General features: G+C 37.7%; 1 protein-coding gene across 5 annotated transcripts in view; it reads left to right on the top strand.

The window, feature by feature from the left end:
• BLTP1 (bridge-like lipid transfer protein family member 1) overlaps window positions 1-21,981 on the top strand; it is a 211,864-nt gene that overhangs the window by 65,614 nt on the left and 124,269 nt on the right. For all 5 annotated transcript variants that reach the window (XM_060105644.1, XM_060105660.1, XM_060105652.1 and 2 more), the window contains 6 exons: window positions 1,209-1,387; window positions 1,553-1,659; window positions 2,666-2,871; window positions 13,520-13,747; window positions 14,539-14,676; window positions 21,116-21,295. In XM_060105644.1, the coding sequence (XP_059961627.1) occupies window positions 1,209-1,387; window positions 1,553-1,659; window positions 2,666-2,871; window positions 13,520-13,747; window positions 14,539-14,676; window positions 21,116-21,295 (1,038 nt within the window). The remainder of the gene's footprint in view (window positions 1-1,208; window positions 1,388-1,552; window positions 1,660-2,665; window positions 2,872-13,519; window positions 13,748-14,538; window positions 14,677-21,115; window positions 21,296-21,981) is intronic.

Raw genomic sequence — 21,981 nt, forward strand, 5'->3', positions numbered from 1 at the left:
AAGGTAAAAAATAGCAGCAATAATAAGAGCATCCAGCAAGTATTAACATCTTCTTTGTGCCAGACACTTCTCCAAGTGCTTTATGTGTAGTAACTCATTTAATCATTCTCAGAACAACCCTCTTGTAGTAGTTGTTGTTATTATCTGCATTTACAGAGTAGGAAACTGAGGAGGCAAGTTGATGTAAGTTGTCATATAGCTAGTGAGTGGCCAAGTTAGAATTCGAGCCCAGGCAGTATAGTTTAGGGCTCCACTCTTTTAACCACCCGACTGTGTTGCCTGTTTAGAAACCAAGCATCAAAATGAGCAAAGATTCAGGGACCTATAAGGAAAAAAGTGAAACTCAGTGAAGATCCTTTGATATAATTCTTAAAAGGCAGTTGAGGAACCAAGACTTACTAGAATCAAAATAGACAATCATGTTTTTTAAAATACAGAACATATTCCACCTGAGCTTATATTAGCTGATTTTTAATTTTTTTTTACTGAGTTACGTGTGAAATATCCAAGGAAACCCATGGAAGATAATCTTCTTACTGTTTTCTAGAAACTGTGCTGTTTATTTCCCTGATTTTTTTCCCTGACTTTCTTTTACTTAGAGATTTTATTTTTATTATTATCTTTTTTAAAGAAGGTTAGTTAATTAATTAATTAATTAATTAATTTGTTATTTTTGGCTGTGTTGGGTGTTCATTGCTGCGTGTGGGCTTTCCCTAGTTGCGGAGAGCAGGGGCTACTCTTCGTTGTGGTGCACGGGCTTCTCATTGCGGTGGCTTCTCTTATTGTGAAACATGGGCCCTAGGTGCGCGGGCTTCAGTAGTTGTGGCACTCAGGCCCCGTAGTTGTGGCTCGCAGGCCCTAGAGCGCAGGCTCAGTAGTTGTGGCACACAGGCTTAGTTGCTCCATGGCATGTGGGATCTTCCTGGACCAGGGCTTGAACCCATGTCCCCTGAATTGGCAGGTGGATTCTTAACCACTGCGCCACCAGGGAAGTCTCATTTTTGACTTTCTATGCAGAATTTAGTTTCAGTCAATGTAAGATCTTATTCCAGTTACTTACCTGATTATTCAGTGTAAAACCTGCCATTTCAAATTTATGTTTATTTTCTGTTTAATTGATTATTATAGGTAAGCTTGCCTGTAAATAGTAACCTAACAAATTTATGTACCTATTTTGTTACTTTGGGTTATTATAAATTATTTTTTAGGGAGAAGATGTTGATCTTCATTTGTTTCTACCAGATTGCCACCCTAGTAAATATTCATTATTTATGCTGGTAAAGAATTGCCACGCAAATAAAATGACTCATGATACTGGTATTCCTGCTGAATGTCAAAGTAGCCAGAAAACAGTTAAACCAAAATGGCGGAACATTACTCAAGAAAAGTAAGTACTTAATATTAGTGATCTAAGTATTTTGTGTTTATGTGAGAAATTACTCTTCTAATTCTTTAAAAGAATGATAGTAAAATTTGATTATCTGTAACTGGTGTCTGTATACAATCAAAGGAATAAGTACCAGACTAGAAACTTTATTTTTACTCTTCAAAGGGCTGGTTGGGTTGAATGCTGGACTGTCCCAAGTGTCATGCTTACAATTGATTACACATGGCATCCAATTTATCCACAAAAAGCAGATGAACAGCTAAAACAGTCATGTAAGTGTTTTTATATAATTTGTATGTTGAAATATCTAGTGTTATAATTGATAAACATCAAAGATACAAGGAGAAATTAAAAATATTTGGAAATGCATCTATTGGCAATTTTACACATTTAAAACCTTTTAAGGATTTTGGTATAATTACAGCTAACTTTCATTGAGCGTTTACTATATATCAAGTACTATATCAAATACTGTATATATCAAATACTAGGCCAAGCTGTTTCCTGGTTTACTTTATCTCATTTAACTCTTCAAGCAACTCTGTGAGATAGATGTTATAATTATTATTGTCATTGTAGAGTTGAGGAAATATGCTCAGAGAAAGTAAGTAATTTTCTCAAGGTCTGCTGAGCTAGAAGCAGCAGAGCTGGAGTATGAAGTTAGGTATATGTAAATCTGTATATTTAAAGCACTAGATTTTGTGAAATGTTAGTTTCTTTAATGCATTTTGACAGCTGTCATATCATTTATAGTTTCCCTGAGGCTTAAGTGCTGCTTTATTTGGATCCAAAGTGGAATTAGAGTCAAGTGATATTTTCTGTGTATTTTTCCAGTGAGTTAAGTTTTTAAGAATAGTCTTTGTAACTTTCTCATATGTATATGTTCATAATGTCACACTGCATTTGAATAGCTGTTTATGTGAAAATAACTTTATAGTTTAATGCCTAAGTATAGTTAAAGCCTAATTGTGACCCAGACTTACAGTATACTGACAGAACTTGATGAGAATGTTGCCTTAGTTAATGTGAATTTTGCATCGATTCTTTGAAGTTTGATTTATTTTATACATATTTCAATGAAGTCCATTCTTTATTGCATTCTTAACTATTAATCTTTCAGGTTTATTTTCATTATATACTACAGATATTTTATAGCATTAGTTGCTTTCATATTTGCAAAATAGAATTTCTTAGTGACTAGTTCTTTGAAGAACTTTTAAGAGGTGCTTTCCTCCCTCACCCCTCAAACATTATTCTTTTTTCCTCAATTTATTCCAGTGTCAGAAATGGAAGAAACAATGCTATCTGTATTAAGGCCATCCCAGAAAACAGACAGAGTTGTTTCTTCTCCCTCTACTTCTTCACGTCCACCTATTGATCCCTCAGAACTTCCACCTGATAAACTTCATGTAGAAATGGAACTTTCTCCAGATTCTCAAATAACTCTCTATGGACCTCTATTAAATGCCTTTCTATGTATAAAGGTAAGAATTTTAAAAGAACCTCCATATATATATATATTTTTTGGCGGTACACGGGCCTGTCACCGATGTGGCCTCTCCCGTTGCGGAGCACAGGCTCCAGATGCGCAAGCTCAGCGGCCATGGCTCACGGGCCCAGCTGCTTCGCGGCATGTGGGATCTTCCCGGACCGGGGCACGAGCCCACGTCCCCTGCATCGGCAGGCGGACTCTCAACCACTGCGCCACCAGGGAAGCCCTATCTTGAGTTTTAAAAATTTACTGTTGGAATTCAGGATAAAATCCAATATTTATTTACCTTTCTATTTGTGTTTGAATTTGTCCATGCTTCTGAGTTATATAAGCACAATTAAATCAAGCAGGTTCAAAGTAGGACCTGTATTATTTAGAGGCAGATGACAGTAGAGAATAGAGGAAAAAGCCCCAGTTCTGCAAGTCAGTATATTTGGGATTTTAATATTTGCCCTACCAGTAATTAACTGAATGACCTTAAGCCCTTCAATATCCTTTCCTATGAAAGGATATTAATTGGCCATATATCCAGAACCCTAGCCAGAAAATAAATATGTCAATAACCAAAATGCAGAATTTACCAAAATACTACGTTGGTTTTAATATTGAGCAAATGTAGTTAACAGTGTTAATTAGAATATTTTAACAACTTTTTCATTACTACTGACAGATCAAATAGGCAAAATTTAAATTTGGAATTAATAGGAAGAAAAAAGAATTTCAATTAAAAAAGAAATTTAAATTCTGATGCAAAAGAAACCAGATATTAATTGTTGAAACACTTCTGAAATTTGAATACTTAAGAAACCAGGATGAACTGTGTGAAAGGAAATTTTGGTAACTGTTTATAATGTTTTTGTCACAAGTAACCAAAATGGGACATTCTTATTAAAGCTGTTGAAACATTCCTGATAAATATTCCAACTGTAATATATAAATTACAGATTTAGCTAATTGGATTTAGCCAAATTTATTTATTTATTTATTTTATTAGTTTCTGCTTTATAACAAAGGGAATCAGTCATACATACACATCTGTTCCCCCATTCCTTCCCTCTTGCGTTTCCCTCCCTCCCACCCTCCCTATCCCACCCCTCCAGGCGGTCACAAAGCACCGAGCTGATCTCCCTGTGCTATGCGGCTGCTTCCCACTATCTATCTACCTTACGTTTGGTAGTGTATATATGTCCATGCCTCTCTTTCGCTTTGTCACAGCTTACCCTTCCCCCTCCCCATATCCTCAAGTCCATTCTCTAGTAGGTCTGTGTCTTTATTCCTCTTTTACCCCTAGGTTCTTCATGACAATTTTTTTTCTTAAATTCCATATATATATATTAGCATACAGTATTTGTCTTTCTCTTTCTGACTTACTTCACTCTGTATGACAGACTCTAGGTCTATCCACCTCATTACAAATAGCTCAGTTTCGTTTCTTTTTATGGCTGAGTAATATTCCATTGTATATATGTGCCACATCTTCTTTATCCATTCATCCGATGATGGACACTTAGGTTGTTTCCATCTCTGGGCTATTGTGAATAGAGCTGTAATGAACATTTTGGTACATGTCTCTTTTTGAATTATGGTTTTCTCAGGGTATACGCCCAGTAGTGGGATTGCTGGGTCATATGGTAGTTCTATTTGTAGTTTTTTAAGGAACCTCCATACTGTTCTCCATAGTGGCTGTACCAATTCACATTCCCACCAGCAGTGCAAGAGTGTTCCCTTTTCTCCACACCCTCTCCAGCATTTATTGTTTCTAGATTTCTTGATCATGGCCATTCTGACTGGTGTGAGATGATATCTCATTGTAGTTTTGATTTGCATTTCTCTAATGATTAATGATGTTGAGCATTCTTTCATGTGTTTGTTGGCAGTCTGTATATCTTCTTTGGAGAAATGCCTATTTAAGTCTTCTGCCCATTTTTGGATTGGGTTGTTTGTTTTTTTGCTATTGAGCTACATGAGCTGCTTATAAATTTTGGAGATTAATCCTTTGTCAGTTGCTTCATTTGCAAATATTTTCTCCCATTCTGAGGGTTGTCTTTTGGTCTTGTTTATGGTTTCCTTTGCTGTGCAAAAGCTTTGAAGTTTAATTAGGTCCCATTTGTTTATCTTTGTTTTTATTTCCATTTCTCTAGGAGGTGGGTCCAAAAGGATCTTGCTGTGATTTATGTCATAGAGTGTTCTGCCTATGTTTTCCTCTAAGAGTTTGATAGTTTCTGGCCTTACATTTAGATCTCTAATCCATTTTGAGCTTATTTTTGTGTATGGTGTTAGGGAATGATCTAATCTCATACTTTTACATGTCCCTGTCCAGTTATCCCAGCACCACTTATTGAAGAGGCTGTCCTTTCTTCACTGTACATTCCTGCCTCCTTTATCAGAGATAAGTTGCCCATATGTGCGTGGGTTTATCTCTGGGCTTTCTATCCTGTTCCATTGATCTATATTTCTGTTTTTGTGCCAGTACCACACTGTCTTGATTACTGTAGCTTTGTAGTATAGTCTGAAGTCCGGGAGCCTGATTCCTCCAGCTCCGTTTTTCGTTCTCAAGATTGCTTTGGCTATTCGGGGCCTTTTGTTTTTTCAAACAAATTGTGAAGTTTTTTGTTCTAGTTCTGTGAAGAATGCCAGTGGTAGTTTGATAGGGATTGCATTGAATCTGTAGATTGCTTTGGGTAGTAGAGTCATTTTCACAATATTGATTCTTCCAATCCAGGAGCATGGTATATCTCTCCATCTATTTGTATCATCTTTAATTTCCTTCATCAGTGTCTTATACTTTTCTGCATACAGGTCTTTTGTCTGCTTAGGTAGGTTTATTCCTAGATATTTTATTCTTTTTGTTGCAATGGTAAATGGGAGTGTTTTCTTGATTTCACTTTCAGATTTTTCGTCATTAGTGTACAGGAATGCCAGAGATTTCTGTGCATTAAGTTTGTATCCTGCTACTTTACCAAATTCATTGATTAGCTCTAGTAGTTTTCTGGTAGCATCTTTAGGATTCTCTATGTATAGTATCATGTCACCTGCAAACAGTGACAGTTTTACTTCTTTTCCAATTTGGATTTCTTTTATTTCCTTTTCTTCTCTGATTGCTGTGGCTAAAACTTCCAAAACTAAGTTCAATAAGAGTGGTGAGAGTGGGCAGCCTTGTCTTGTTCCTGATATTAGTGGAAATGGTTTCAGATTTTCACCATTCAAGACGATGTTGGCTGTGGGTTTGTCCTATATGGCCTTTATTATGTTGAGGAAAGTTCCCTCTATGCCTACTTTCTGCAGGGTTTTTATCATAAATGGGTGTTGAATTATGTCGAAAGCTTTCTCTGCATCTATTGAGATGATCATATGGTTTTTCTCCTTCAATTTGTTAATATGGTGTATCACATTGATTGATTTGCGTATATCTTCTTTGGAGAAATGCCTATTTAAGTCTTCTGCCCATTTTTGGATTGGGTTGTTTGTTTTTTTGCTGTTGAGCTGCATGAGCTGCTTGTAAATTTTGGAGATTAATCCTTTGTCAGTTGCTTCATTTGCAAATATTTTCTCCCATTCTGAGGGTTGTCTTTTGGTCTTGTTTATGGTTTCCTTTGCTGTGCAAAAGCTTTGAAGTTTAATTAGGTCCCATTTGTTTATCTTTGTTTTTATTTCCATTTCTCTAGGAGGTGGGTCCAAAAGGATCTTGCTGTGATTTATGTCATAGAGTGTTCTACCTATGTTTTCCTCTAAGAGTTTGATAGTTTCTGGCCTTACATTTAAGTCTTTAATCCATTTTGAGCTTATTTTTGTGTATGGTGTCAGGTAATGATCTAATCTCAAACTTTTACATGTCCCTGTCCAGTTTTCCCAGCACCACTTATTGAAGAGGCTGTCCTTTCTCTACTGTACATTCCTGCCTCCTTTATCAGAGATAAGTTGCCCATATGTGCGTGGGTTTATCTCCGGGCTTTCTATCCTGATCCACTGATCTATCTTTTTGTTTTTATGCCAGTACCACACTGTCTTAATTACTGTAGCTTTGTAGTATAGTCTGAAGTCAGGGAGCCTGATTCCTCCAGCTCCGTTTTTTGTTCTCAAGATTGCTTTGGCTATTCGGGGCCTTTTGTTTTTCCAAACAAATTTTGAAATTTTTTGTTCTAGTTCTGTGAAAATTGCCAGTGGTAGTTTGATAGGGATTGCATTGAATCTGTAGATTGCTTTGGGTCGTAGAGTCATTTTCACAATATTGATTCTTCCAATCCAGGAGCATGGTATATCTCTCCATCTATTTGTATCATCTTTAATTTCTTTCATCAGTGTCTTATAATTTTCTGCATACAGGTCTTTTGTCTCCTTAGGTAGGTTTATTCCTAGATATTTTATTCTTTTTGTTGCGATGGTAAATGGGAGTGTTTTCTTGATTTCATTTTCAGATTTTTCATCATTAGTGTACAGGAATGCCAGAGATTTCTGTACATTAATTTTGTATCCTGCTACTTTACCAAATTCATTGATTAGCTCTAGTAGTTTTTCGGTAGCATCTTTAGGATTCTCTATGTATAGTATCATGTCATCTGCAAACAGTGACAGCTTTACTTCTTCTTTTCCAATTTGGATTCCTTTTATTTCCTTTTCTTCTCTGATTGCTGTGGCTAAAACTTCCAAAACTAGGTTGAATAAGAGTGGTGAGAGTGGGCAGCCTTGTCTTGTTCCTGATCTTAGTGGAAATGGTTTCAGTTTTTCACCATTGAGGACAATGTTGGCTGTGGGTTTGTCATATATGGCCTTTATTATGTTGAGGAAAGTTCCCTCTATGCCTACTTTCTGCAGGGTTTTTATCATAAATGGGTGTTGAATTATGTCGAAAGCTTTCTCTGCATCTATTGAGATGATCATATGGTTTTTCTCCTTCAATTTGTTAATATGGTGTATCACATTGATTGATTTGCGTATATTGAAGAATCCTTGCATTCCTGGAATAAACCCCACTTGATCATGGTGTATGATCCTTTTAATGTGCTGTTGGATTCTGTTTGCTAGTATTTTGTTGAGGATTTTTGCATCTATGTTCATCAGTGATATTGGCCTGTAGTTTTCTTTCTTTGTGACATCCTTGCCTGGTTTTGGTATCAAGGTGATGGTGGCCTCATAGAATGAGTTTGGGAGTGTTCCTTCCTCTGATATTGTTTGGAAGAGTTTGAGAAGGATAGGTGTTACTTCTTCTCTAAATGTTTGATAGAATTCGCCTGTGAAGCCATCTGGTCCTGGGCTTTTGTTTGATGGAAGATTTTTAATCACAGTTTCAATTTCAGTGCTTGTGATTGGTCTATTCATATTTTCTATTTCTTCCTGAGTCAGTCTTGGCAGGTTGTGCATTTCTAAGAATTTGTCCTTTTCTTCCAGGTTGTCCATTTTATTGGCATAGAGTTGCTTATAGTAATCTCTCATGATCTTTTGAATTTCTGCAGTGTCAGTTGTTACTTCTCCTTTTTCATTTCTAATTCTATTGATTTGAGTCTTCTCCCTTCTTTTCTGGATGAGTCTGGCTAATGGTTTGTCAATTTTGTTTATCTTCTCAAAGAACCATATTTTAGTTTGGTTGATCTTTGCTATCATTTCCTTCATTTGTTTTTCATTTATTTCTGATCTGATCTTTATGATTTCTTTTCTTCTGCTAGCTTTGGGGTTTTTTTGTTCTTTTTTCTCTAAATGCTTTAGGTGCAGGGTCAGGTGGTTTACTCGAGATGTTTCCTGTTTCTTAAGGTGGGATTGTATTGCTATAAACTTCCCCCTTAGAACTGCTTTTGCTGCGTCCCATAGGTTTTGGGTCGTCGTGTCTCCATTGTCATTTGTTTCTAGGTATTTTTTTATTTCCTCTTTGATTTCTTCAGTGATCACTTTGTTATTGAGTAGTGTATTGTTTAGCCTCCATGTGTTTGTATTTTTAACAGATCTTTTCCTGTGATTGATGTCTAGTCTCATAGCGTTGTGGTTGGAAAAGATGCTTGATACAATTTCAATTTTCTTAAATTTACCAAGGCTTGATTTGTGACCCAAGATATGATCTATGCTGGAGAATGTTCCATGAGCACTTGAGAAAAATGTGTATTCTGTTGTTTTTGTATGGAATGTCCTGTAAATATCAATTAAGTTCATTTTGTTTAATGTATCATTTAAAGCTTGTGTTTCCTTATTTATTTTCATTTTGGATGATCTGTCCATTGGTGAAAGTGGGGTGTTAAAGTCCCCTACTATGATTGTGTTACTGCCGATTTCCCCTTTTATGGCTGTTAGTATTTGCCTTATGTATTGAGGTGCCCTATTTTGGGTGCATAAATATTTACAATTGTTATATCTTCTTCTTGGATTGATCCCTTTATCGTTATGTAGTGTCCTTCTTTGTCTCTTCTAATAGTCTTTATTTTAAAGTCTATTTTGTCTGATATAAGGATTGCTACTCCAGCTGTCTTTTGATTTCCATTTGCATGGAATATCTTTTTCTATCCCCTTACTTTCAATCTGTATGTGTCTCTAGGTCTGAAGTGGGTCTCTTGTAGACAGCATATATATGGGTCTTGTTTTTGTATCCATTCAGCCACTCTGTGTCTTTTGGTGGGAGCATTTAATCCATTTACCTTTAAGGTATTAATTGATATGTATGTTCCTATTCCCATTTCCTTAATTGCTTTGGGTTCGTTATTGTAGGTATATTCCTTCTGTTGTGTTTCTTGCCTAGAGAAGTTCCTTTATCATTTGTTGTAAAGCTGGTTTGGTGGTGCTGAACTCTCCCAGCTTTTGCTTGTCTGTAAAGGTTTTAATTTCTCCATCAAATCTGAATGAGATCCTTGCTGGGTAGAGTGATCTTGGTTGCAAGTTTTTCTCCTTCATCACTTTAATTATGTCCTGCCACTCCCTTCCGGCTTGTAGAGTTTCTGCTGAGAGATCAGCTGTTAACCTGATGGGGATTCCCTTGTGTGTTATTTGTTGTTTTTCCCTTGCTGCTTTTAATATGATTTCTTTGTGTTTAATTTTTGACAGTTTGATTAATATGTGTCTTGGTGTATTTCTCCTTGGATTTATTCTGTATGGGACTCTCTGTGCCTCCTGGACTTGATTAACTATTTCCTTTCCTATATTAGGGAAGTTTTCAACTATAATCTCTTCAAATATTTTCTCAGTCCCTTTCTTTTTCTCTTCTTCTTCTGGAACCCCTATAATTCAAATGTTGGTGCGTTTAATGTTGTCCCAGAAGTCACTGAGACTGTCCTCTGTTCTTTTCATTCTTTTTTCTCTACTTTGATGTGCAGCAGTCATTTCCACTATTTTATCTTCCACCTCACTTATCCGTTCTTCTGCCTCAGTTATTCTGCTATTGATCCCATCCAGAGTATTTTTCATTTCATTTATTGTGTTTTAAATCAATGCTTGATTCATCTTTAGTTCTTGTAAGTCCTTGTTAACTGTTTCTTGCATTTTGTCTATTCTATTTCCAAGATTTTGGATCTTGGAAATAGAATCTTGGATCATCTTTACTATCATTATTCTGAATTCTTTTTCAGGTAGACTGCCTATTACCTCTTCATTTGTTAGGTCTGGTAGGTTTTTATCTTGCTCCTTCACCTGCTGTGTGTTTTTCTGTCTTCTCATTTTGCTTATGTTACTGTGTTTAGGGTCTCCTTTTTGCAGGCTGCAGATTCGTAGTTCCCATTGTTTTTGGTGTCTGTCCCCAGTGGCTAAGGTTGTTTCAGTGGGTTGTGTAGGCTTCCTGGTGGGGGGGACTTGTGCGTGTGTTCTGGTGGTTGAGGCTCGTTCTTGTTTTTCTGGTGGACAGGTCCACGTCTGGTGGTGTGTTTTGGGGTGCCTGTGGCCTTATTATGTTTTTAGGCTGCCTCTCTGCTAATGGGTGGGGTTGTGTTCCTGTCTTGCTAGTTGTTTGGCATAGGGTGACCAGCACTATAGCTTGCTGGTCGTTGACTGAAGCTGGGTGCTGGTGTTGAGATGGACATCTCTGGGAGATTTTCACCGCTTGATATTATGTGGAGCTGGGAGGTCTCTTGTGGACCCGTGTCCTGAAGTTTGCTCTCCCACTTCAGAGACACAGCACTGACTTCTGGCTGCAGCACCAAGAGCCTTTCTTCTACCCGGTTCAGAATAAAAGGCAGAAAAAGTAGAAAGAAAGAATTAGTAGAAGAAAGAAAGAGAGAGAGAAAGAAAGGAAGAAGGAAAGAAAGGAAGGAAGGAAGGAAGAAAGAAATAAAGGAGGGTGGGAGGGAGGGCAGAAGGACGGAAAGAAAGAAAGGAGGGAGGGAGGCAGGAAAGAAAAAGAAAGAGAGAAAGGAAGAAAGAAGGGGTGGGAGGGAGGAAGGACAGAAAAAAAAGAAAGAACGAAAGAAAGAATGAAAGAAAGACAGGAGAGGAGGGAGGAAGGAAAGAAAGAAAGACAGGAGAGAGGGAGGGAGGGAGGAAGGAAAGAAAGAAAGAAAGACAGGAGGGAGGGAGGAAGGAAAGAAAGAAAGAAAGACAGGAGGGAGGGAGGAAGGAAAGAAAGAATGAAAGAAAGGGGCGGAGGGAGGGAGAGAGGAAGGGAAGGTAGGAAAAAAAGAAAGAGAGAAGATAAAGTAAAATAGAATAAAGTATAAAATATAGTAGCCTTATTAAAAATAAAAAAAAGTAATTATTGGGAAAAAAAAAAAAAAACGGACGGATAGAACCCTGGGACCTATGGTAGAAGCAAAGCTATACAGAGAAAATCTCACCCAGAAGCATACACATACACATTCACAAAAAGAGAACAGGGGGAAAAAAATCGAAAGTCTTGCTCTCGAAGTCCACCTCCGCAATTTGGGATAATTCGTTGTGAAAAGAAGAAAAGGGGAAAAAGTCTGAAATCTTGCTCTCAAAGTCCACCTCCTCAATTTGGGATAATTCGTTGTAAAAAGAGGAAAAGGTGGAAAAATCTTAAATCTTGTCCTCAAAGTCCACCTCCTCAATTTGGGATGATTCGCTGTCCATTCATGCACTCCACAGACGCAGGACACATCAAGCGGACCGTGGAGCTTTATTCCGCTGCCTCCAAGGCTGCACAGAGAGATTTCCCTGTCTCTTCTCTGCTCTCACAGCTCCCGGGTCTCAGCCTTGGACCTGGCCCCGCCTCTGCGCGTAGGTCGCCGGAGGGCGTCCATTCTTCGCTCAGACAGGAAGGGTTTAAAGGAGCCGCTGATTCGGGGGCTCTGGCTCACTCAGGCAGAGGGGAGGGAGGGGCACGCAGTGCGGGGCGGGCCTGCGGCGGCAGATGCCAGCGTGACATTGCATCAGCCCGAGGCGCTCTGTGCGCTTTCCCGGGGAAGCCGTCCCTGGGTCCCGGGACCCCGGCAGTGGCGGGCTGCACAGGCTTCCCGGAAGGCGGGGTGGACAGTGACCTGCGCTCGCACACAGGCCTTGTGGCGGCAGCAGCCTCAGCCCCAGCGTCCCACGCCCGCTTCGGGGTCCGCGCCTTTAGCCGCGGCTCGCGCCCGTCTCTGGAGCTTCTTTAAGCAGCGCTCTTAATGCCCTCTCCTCGCGCACCAGGAAACAAAAGGGAAGAAAAAGTCTCTTGCCTCTTCGGGCAGCTCCAGGCTTTTTCCCCGGACTCCCTCCGGGCTAGCCGTGGTGCACTAACCCCTTCAGGCTCTCTTCCTGCCGCCAGCCCCAGTCCTCTCCCTGCGCTCCGACTGAAACCCGATACCCGAGCCTCAGCTCCCAGCCCCGCCCGCCCTGGTGGCGGAGGCGGAGCAGACAAGCCTCTCGGGCTGGTGTGTGCCTGAGGGCACCGATCCTCTGTGCGGGAATCTCTCCGCTTTGCCCTCCACACCCCTGTTGCTGTGCTCTCCTCCACTACTCCGAAGCTTTCCCCCTCCGCCACCTGCAGTCTCCGCCTGCTAAGGGGCTTGTAGTGTGTGGAAACCTTTCCTCCTTCACGGCTCCCTCCCACTGGTGCAGGTCCCGTCCCTATCCTTTTGTCTCTGTTTATTCTTTTTTCTTTTGCCCTACCCAGGTATGTGGGGAGTTTCTTGCCTTTTGGGGGGTCTGAGGTCTTGTCAGCATTCAGTAGGTGTTCTGTAGGAGTTGTTCCACGTGTAGATGAATTTCTGATGTATCTGTGGGGAGGAAGGTGATCTCCGCGTCTTACTCTTCCTCCATCTTCCTCCGTTATCCAAATTTATTTTTAGTGAATTGATCTGCTTCCCTCAAAGGATATCTCTGGGTATTATTACCTCAGAACTCTGAGAAGCACAGATTGAAAACAACTGAACCTTTCAAATTTTCATAGGTTTCTTTTAGGACCTAAATTGCAAGTTTTTGCTATAATTAGAGGTAATTAGAGGTGGTGTTATCATGAAGCTTTACTACAAACTTCTGTAACTTTTTGTTCATTTTTTTTTTTTTTTTTGCTACGGAATATTTATTTGCTAAGCAGCCAAGTAAGTGGCTGCTTAAATATATGTAATTAAGTATCAAATGGGTGCCTTAAATATATGTATCTTGTTTTCATTTTAAGGAAATAGACTGATGCTTTAAAACAGGTTAAAGAATTGCTTAGTGTACAAATTTCAGGCTCCAAGATGAAAAGTTATTGTTACATATCTCTTTTGATGGCAATTTATTCTTAATATTTGTAGGAAAACTACTTTGGGGAAGATGACATGTATATGGATTTTGAAGAGGTTATTTCAAGTCCTGTTATGTCACTGTCAACATCATCCAGCTCTGGGTGGACTGCTGTTGGGATGGAAAATGACAAAAAAGAAAATGAAAGTTCAGCCAAGTCAATTCATCCGCTTACCTTGCGTCCTTGGGATATTACTGTACTTGTTAATTTGCACAAGGTTCACGGGCGTCTTCCTGTTGTAAGTGTTTACGTGTCTAAATAGTCTGGAGTTTATTATGAAATCCACTCAGCGTAGGAAACTGTGTGTGTGCACACACTTACATAAACAATTCATATTCAAAAACACTTATGAATTTACCCTTTTATCTTTATAAAGCTAGTTTTTATTTTCTTCATAGTATAATTACGCGATCACTGATACTTTTCGGTTCTGTTTTTCTTGTTTCACTTTAGTTCCTTCTTTGCTCTTCTATATAAGTTTAGAACATTTTGCCATGCTGTTGAGTTGCTAGGTTTATAGTTAGCCTGATGGATGTCCTAGGACTTCACATTTTTTTAGCCTTTATCTCTAACTCCAGACCAGTCTGGGATGTTGGACCTATTACAAAATCAAGATTCAGACTTGACCCTGGAATTTGAGTTGTGTCAGAGGTTTGGATTCAGCACAGTATCCTGGTTTACTCTAAAGGATGACCCTTGGGCCTCTTGGGGCTGACTTGAAATAAGATTATATTGTCCAAAGAACCCATGGCCATTGGAGCCAGGCCAGATAGGGAGGGTGTGACCCTAGAGCATTGTGCTGCATACTGGGTCCATGTCAAGTTCCTAGGGTTGCACGGGAAAGGAATCACCTCTGGTGCTTAGTGAACCTAATGTCTTTTTTCTGGGTACAGAATACTTTTTTTGTCAGTAAGCACTGTTTCTCCTTGTAAAATATCAGTCTTTTAATTGTATAAATGTAATTTTTATTTTTCTGTACTTCCTTGGTCTTTATCTGTATCTTGATTATAGTATTTTGCTTGACTTTAGCATGGAACTACTGATGGCCCTGAGTGTCCTACAGCTTTTTTGGAAAGACTATGTTTTGAAATGAAAAAAGGATTTAGGGAGACCATGCTGCAACTTGTCCTGTCACCCCTGAATGTGTTTGTCAGTGATAACTATCAGGTAATGTGAAACTGAGTTATGGTAGAGACTTAGTGATTTATTATTACTATTTTTGGGGTCAAAACAATGTGTTAACTTCAGAGCATGGAATATATAGCTCTTAAAATTAGGGACCTCTAATTTAACTGTACTAAGCAGTTTTGTATTGTGTGTATATATATGAGAATTGTTTCAAGAATCTTAGTTTTTCTTTTCTTTTCTCTGCTTATTTCCTTATGTATATGATCCCAAACAATTATATTTAATATCTATTGTTTTTAGAAATGGAAAGAAATACTTTCTAACTTTGTCGTATGTTGATGGAAGGGAAGAACTAATTGTATACAATGTTGGTGTAGATAGTGTTGAAAATCGCAACCTAAGTATTAATATTAACCAGTACCATAAATCTTGAAAACATGCATACCTACATGGTCAATGGTTTATTCTTTTCATCTAATGTACCTACCAGATACTTTGTTAATTCCTTCAAGATATTCCTGAGGCTCTTTTGGAAGTGAACTGGTGACATTCATCAAATGGGAATATTTTACATTCCTGGGTAGATTATTACTTTATTATTATTATATTTTTTTAATGCCAATGGCTTCTCTTGGCATCTGCCACTACTTTAAGGCTCTTTTCTACTTTTAGTCAAGTTGTGTGCTTTAGAACTATGATTTTTTTAGTACAAAGCAAAGTAAAATTATAAACAGGAGGAAGAATCTGACAGTGAATCATCAATGAATGATAACTCACTATGGAGTCTATGTAGTAACTGATCATCTTATTTAAAAGAGCTTACCCCTTTTCACTGTTTTGCCATAACTGACTATATTTTTCTATTGTAGTAGCTAAAACTTAACACTTAATGTATGATAGTTTTTGCCACAGAATGTGTTTCTTTTTTTAAAACTTTTATTTCAAAAGAATTATAGATTTATAGGAGGTTACAAAGGTAGTACAGAGAGTTTCTGTGTTTCCTCCATGTTGATCTTTTACATAATTATGGAATAGTATCAAAACCAGGAGATTGGCATTGGCACAATATGTGTCCATAGTTCTCTGTCATCTTATCACGTGTAGATTTGTGTAACTGCCACCAAAATCAAGATACAGAACTATTCTATCATCACAAAGATCTCACTTGTGTTAACGCTTTTAACTTGTCACATGAAACCTTAAAAATAACTCTTGTCCTTCTCTCTCTAATTAGTGGGTCATTAGAATTGGTTGTTTTTTTATTTTGGGAGGCAAGTGTATGGAGGGGAAGCCCATCTCCTTTTTTCAGTCTGTTGAGGAAATTAATAAAGGTAAAAGGGAAATATCTTCTTAAGGCTGAGTTCTGAGAATCTTAGGTGAGTATCTCTGGTTGCTTATGAGTACCTGGTGATACTTCAACTTCTATTTTAATAACTGCATTCTCAAAAGACTTTAGTAGATATAAAAATATTTTATTGAGTTTATTATGAAAGTTCATATTAACCCTAATTATAGATTACTGGCAAACTTGTACAGAGACTGAAGTGTAAAGTGTGATTTATTTGGTGATAAGAAAATGAATTCAGGGAGTGGAGATATCAAGGCAGTAGTAGAAGTATTAGTGATGTTTTGTTTCCTGGGTGGTTAACACTTCATAATTCACCCCGAAGACAAGCATAGTCTATGCATATTCTCTTGGAATTTGCTTATCTACTTAATTTGCTTACATTTTGTAGTGCTAGCATTCCTAAGAAATATTTTCTTCTTTTGTCTTTATACTATCTAATACTCTTTCATGGTGGGAAGCTTCACACTGTGACTGCCCTCAAGACTCAGTTCTGGCTCACTCACCTGTAGCTGCTTATTTCTGGTAGCATTAGTCTTAGTGCAGAACTTCAAGGTTAAGGATCTAATGTGATGGGTCTATTATTGTGTCTGACTTATGAAACCACACACTTTTTACTTGATCATCTTTTGAAGTATATTAGTTTTCTAGGGCTGCCAATGCAAAGTACCCCACACTGGGTGGCTTAGAACAACAGAAACGTATTCTTTCACAGTTTTGGAGCCTAGAAGTCTGAAATTGGTGTGTTTGGCAGGGCCATGCTCTCTTTCAAGGCCATCGGAGAGGATCCTTCCTTGTCTTTTCCTAGCTTTTGGTGGTCGCTAACAATCCTTGGCATTCCTTGTTCTGTAGTTGTATCACTCAAATCTCTGCCTCTGTCTTCACGTGGCATTCTCTCCATGAGTCTGTGTGTCTAAGTTTTCCCCTTACAAGGACATTGTTGCTTGGATTAGGGCCCACTGTAATCCAGTGTAATCACATTTTAACTTGATTACATTCGTCAAGACCCTATTTCCAAATAAGATCACATTCACAGGTACCTGAGCTTAGGAATTGAACGTGTCTTCATAGGGGACACAATTCAACCCACTAAACGATGCAAGCCGTAATAAAATTCAGAGTATAATCTTTATTGGTGTACCAGGTAGGCTTTACCTTTAGGACAAGCCAAGATCCACATGTTTGTTTTTGTTTTTTTGGCAGCGGGTGGTGAGAGAGAGGATAGAATCCAGGATGATGCCTGGTTTTTGCCTTGGGCAATTAACTGAGCCAGTGGGAGATAAAGAATACGGGAGGAGGAACTGGTTTATAGGGGAAGATGATGCGTTTCTGGGCATGTTGGGTTTGAAGTACCAAGAAATGAACCTTCATTTTCTAGTATTTTCCAAAGAGTGGACTTCATTGTCTTTGAGAAATAGCTGAGATAAACACCTAAGTGTCTGTGTAGGTGCAGTGGCATTCAAAAGTCATAAATAGCTGACTTTCTGATGGTACTCTAATATACTAACAGCAGATGCATATGTGGGCCCTGAACATTCTTGGAAAATACATTTGGATGGTCCCTGTGATAACCTATGTGGCTAAAAATAATAAAAATAGACAAGCTGGTGGTAGTGACTGATAAAGGCATCATGCCCTCAATACCCCGTCTCGTCTGCATGAACCCCTCCCCCCCAACTTTAAGGCCAAATGTACTTTATTTTCTTTTGCCTTTTGACCCCTTTCACCCATTTCCCCCACCCCCTACTCTCACCTCTAGCAACCACCAATCTGTTTTCTATATTCTATGAGCTTTTTTTTAGATTCCACATGTAAGAGGGATCATACGGTATTTGTCTTTCTCTATCTTACTTATTTCACTTAGCATATTGCCCTCGAGGTCCATTTATGTTGTTGCAAATGGCAAGACTTCCTTCTTTTTTTATGACTGATATTGCACTGTGTGTGTGTGTGTGTGTGTGTATACACATATATATATTCACCATAATTTCTTTATGACTGATATTCCACTGTATGTGTGTGTGTGTGTGTATATATACACATATATATGTGTATATATATATATTCACCATAATTTCTTTATGATTGATATTCCACTGTATATGTGTATGTGTGTATGTATATACACACACATATATATATATATATATATTCACCATTTCTTTATGACTGATATTCCACTGTATGTGTGTATGTGTGTGTGTGTATATATATATACACATATATATTTATGTGTATATATAGTCACCATAATTTCTTTATGACTGATATTCCACTGTATTTGTGTATGTGTGTGTGTATATATATATATATACACACACATATATATGTATGTATATATATTTACCATAATTTCTTTATGACTGATATTCCACTGTATGTGTGTATGTGTGTGTATATATATATATATATATACACACACATATATATGTATATATATATATTTACCATAATTTCTTTATGACTGATATTCCACTGTATATGTGTGTGTGTGTGTATATATATATACACACATATATGTATGTATATATATATATATATTCACCATAATTTCTTTATCCATTCATCCATTGATAGACACTTAGGTTTTTTCCATATCTTGGCTTTTGTAAATAATACTGCAGTGAACATGGGGATGCATGTATCTCTTTGAATTAGTGTTTTCATTTCCTTCGGATAACTACCCAGAAGTGAAATTGCTGAATCATGTGGCAGTTCTATTTGTAATTTTTTGAGAAACCACCATTATTCTCCATAGTGGATGCACCAATTTACATTCCCACCAACAGTGCACAAGGGTTCCCTTTTCTCCATATCCTTGCCAACATTTGTTATTTGTGTTCTTTTTAATGAGAGCCATTCTGACAGGTGTGAAGTGATATCTCACTATGGTTTTGATTTGCATTTCCCTGATGCTTAGTGATGTTGAGCATCTTCTCATGTGTCTGTTGACCATCTTCATGTCCTCTTTGGAGAAATAGCTATTCAGATCATCTGCCTATTTCTTAAATTGGATTGTTTGTTTTTTTGCTTTTGAGTTGTGGGAATTCTTTATATATTTTGAGTATTAGACCTGTATCAGATTTATGATTTGCAAATATTTTCTTTTCTTCTGCAGGTCGCCTTTTCATTTTGTTAATAGTTTCCTTTGCTACAAAGAAGCTTTTTCGTTTGATGTAGTCCCACTTGTTTATTTTTGCTTTTGTTGCTTTGCCTTTGGTGTTAGATTCAAAAAATAATCACCAAGCCCATGTCAGAGAGTCTACTTCCGATATTTTCTTCTAGGAGTTTTATGGTTTCAGGTCTTACGTTCAAGTCTCTAATTTTGAGTTGATTTTTGTATATGGTATAAGATAGTGATTGAGTTTCATTCTTTTAGTATGCGGTACCCAGTTTTCCCAGCACTATTTATTGAAGAGACTCTCCTTTCCTCATTGTATATTCTTGGATCCTTTGCTGTAAATTAATTGACCATATATATGTGTGTTTATTTCTGGGCTCTCTATTCTGTTCCATTGACTTATGTGTCTGTTTTTATGCTAATACCATACTGTTTTGATTATTACAGCTATGTGATAGAGTTTGAGATAAGGGAGCATGATACCTCCAGCTTTTTTTGTCTTTTTCAAGATTACTTTGGGTATTTGGGGGTTTTTGTGGTTCTATACGAATTCTAGGATTATTTGTTCTATTTCTTTGAAAGATGCCATTGGAATTTTGATAGGGATTGCATTGAGTCTGTAGATTGCTTTGGGTAGTGTGGACATTTTTAACAATATTGATTCTTCCAAGCCAAGATCCACATGTATTTTTGAACTTAGAAAAAGCTCTCAAAAACTTTATACTGAGAATTACTGAATCTCAGTGCCAGAAGTGATCTTTATTGACCATCTTCTCCAGCTGCCTCAGATAAAATTCTCAGAAGGGAACTGAGGCCTGGAGAAGTTAAGTGATTTTATATACTGTCACACAGCTTAGACAAAAATAAAATTAAAACTGTGTCAGAAGAGTTTCTAGAGCTATTGTTATAGTCACAATTTGAAATGACCTTTTAAGAATTCTTTATGAATTCGATTTAGCTCTATTCTTAAAAACACTTTTTTATGAACGCAGTTCCCAAGATTTGTGTTGAAATAAGGAACATTAACCCTGTAAGATGGCCTGCACACACACACACTAAAAAGACTGTCATGGTAAAATTAAGATAAATAATTTCAAGCGTAAAAAGTGCTGCAAGGAGAGGAATGTGGTACTTTGGTAGCATGTAATAGTCTTAAGATAAGAACATGATAAAACTTGATTTTAAAAGATCTCTGTAGTGGTTTTGTAGAGTGTGGACCAGAGATATGTAAAAGTTAAGACGGGAGATCCTGGCAAGAGGTTGTATTATTTGGACCAGGATGATAGCAGTGAAGCTGGAAGAAACTCAGTGCATTTGTGAGAGATTGGGAGGTAGATTCTATAGAAATTGGTGACTGATGGGTAGGGCATTACCAAACTTACTTTATTCTGTCTTTCTAATAACCATCTGTGAAACCAGTGTTGCACGGAATACCCTATTTTAGGACATAGGCTTTAGCTTTCTGAGTAAGTCTTAGAAATTTTCTCTTTGAAATGTTGCTGCTTTTTAGTTGTGAATATATAATTATTCTTGTAAGATGAATCTATCCTTTTAATATTTACATAATTCTCAAAATCTTTTTGGAAGATGGCTTTCTTTGCTAGTTCCTTGTTTTATGGTCTTAATGGTCTTTGTTCTTCCATGTTATTTTCTTCTTTTTAATACTTCGATCTCATGATTCCTGCCTTGTCACAAAAGATTGGCCTCTTACATTCCCTCTCAGTCAGAATGCTTGTTTCTTTTTATTCATTGAGGCAGTTACCAATCAGATCTGCATTTTTTTTTAGGACTTTGCTGTCTCGCTTTGCAGTTGGGCTCTTATGGATAATGTCACTAAAGAAGCTTAACACAGACTACTTTTATGGGTACAAGGTTGTGTTAGGAGCTTGTGGATCTCAAAGTCATATTTTCCAAATAGCGTGTTTTTACCTTTTGTCACTGGGGGAAAAAGCAACTAACAATTATAATGCTGATTTTTCTTACGCTTCTTACAGTCTTATTATTGTTTTCAGCAGCGACCCCCTGTGGATGAAGTGCTCAGGGAAGGTCACATCAATTTGTCAGGTCTCCAACTGAGAGCACATGCTATGTTCTCAGCAGAAGGTCTTACTTTGGGAAGTGATTCCTTAGAATACGCATGGCTAATTGATGTGCAGGCTGGAAGCCTTACAGCTAAGGTCACAGCGCCACAGGTATGTTCTCAGTTTTCAGAGTGCTATCTCCTGACTTTTTTTTTTTTTCCTTTACTCACCCAGCTCCCCAAGAATAGGTTATATGCCCATTTGAATGTTCATCTTATTTCCACTTGCCATTCAGAATTTTCTTAGTAGTATATGAGTCAGAGACAAATTTCACTTTTCTGGGCCACCTAAAATTGACTGGTGTGATGTTTTATAGTTCTGTGTAATACTTTCAAGAATTCAAGACTTTCTTTGAGAAAAACTCAGGATGAGAAATTTCTGGAAATCAAATTATATATTATTAAAATTATATTACTTGGCTCTCCACTGTTGGAACAATCTTGTTTTCCCAGTACACAGAATAATTTTCTAAGAACTTTACCTCCTTGTATATTTCTTAAGTAGGATTGGAAAACAGCATTTATACTATTAAGGTAGCATGATTCTTTACTTGTGATGTCCCAAAACAAGATAAAATCGTTTGAACCTCCACTTAATGATATGAATACTGGTTTAGAAAAATAAAAATGACTTTATTGGTAAGAAAATCTGGTCTGGAGTGCTAGTTGTGATCCTTTTGGATAAATTCTCCTTCCCCCTCACTGTCCCACTTAGTCTTTAGGAGTCTCAGATGCCTAAAAGGTTATAGTCAGCCCTTCCTATCCACAGGTTCTGCATCCACAGGTTCAACCAACTGC

The sequence above is a fragment of the Mesoplodon densirostris genome, chromosome 1, assembly GCF_025265405.1.
Source record: "Mesoplodon densirostris isolate mMesDen1 chromosome 1, mMesDen1 primary haplotype, whole genome shotgun sequence".
Lineage (NCBI taxonomy): Eukaryota > Metazoa > Chordata > Mammalia > Artiodactyla > Ziphiidae > Mesoplodon > Mesoplodon densirostris.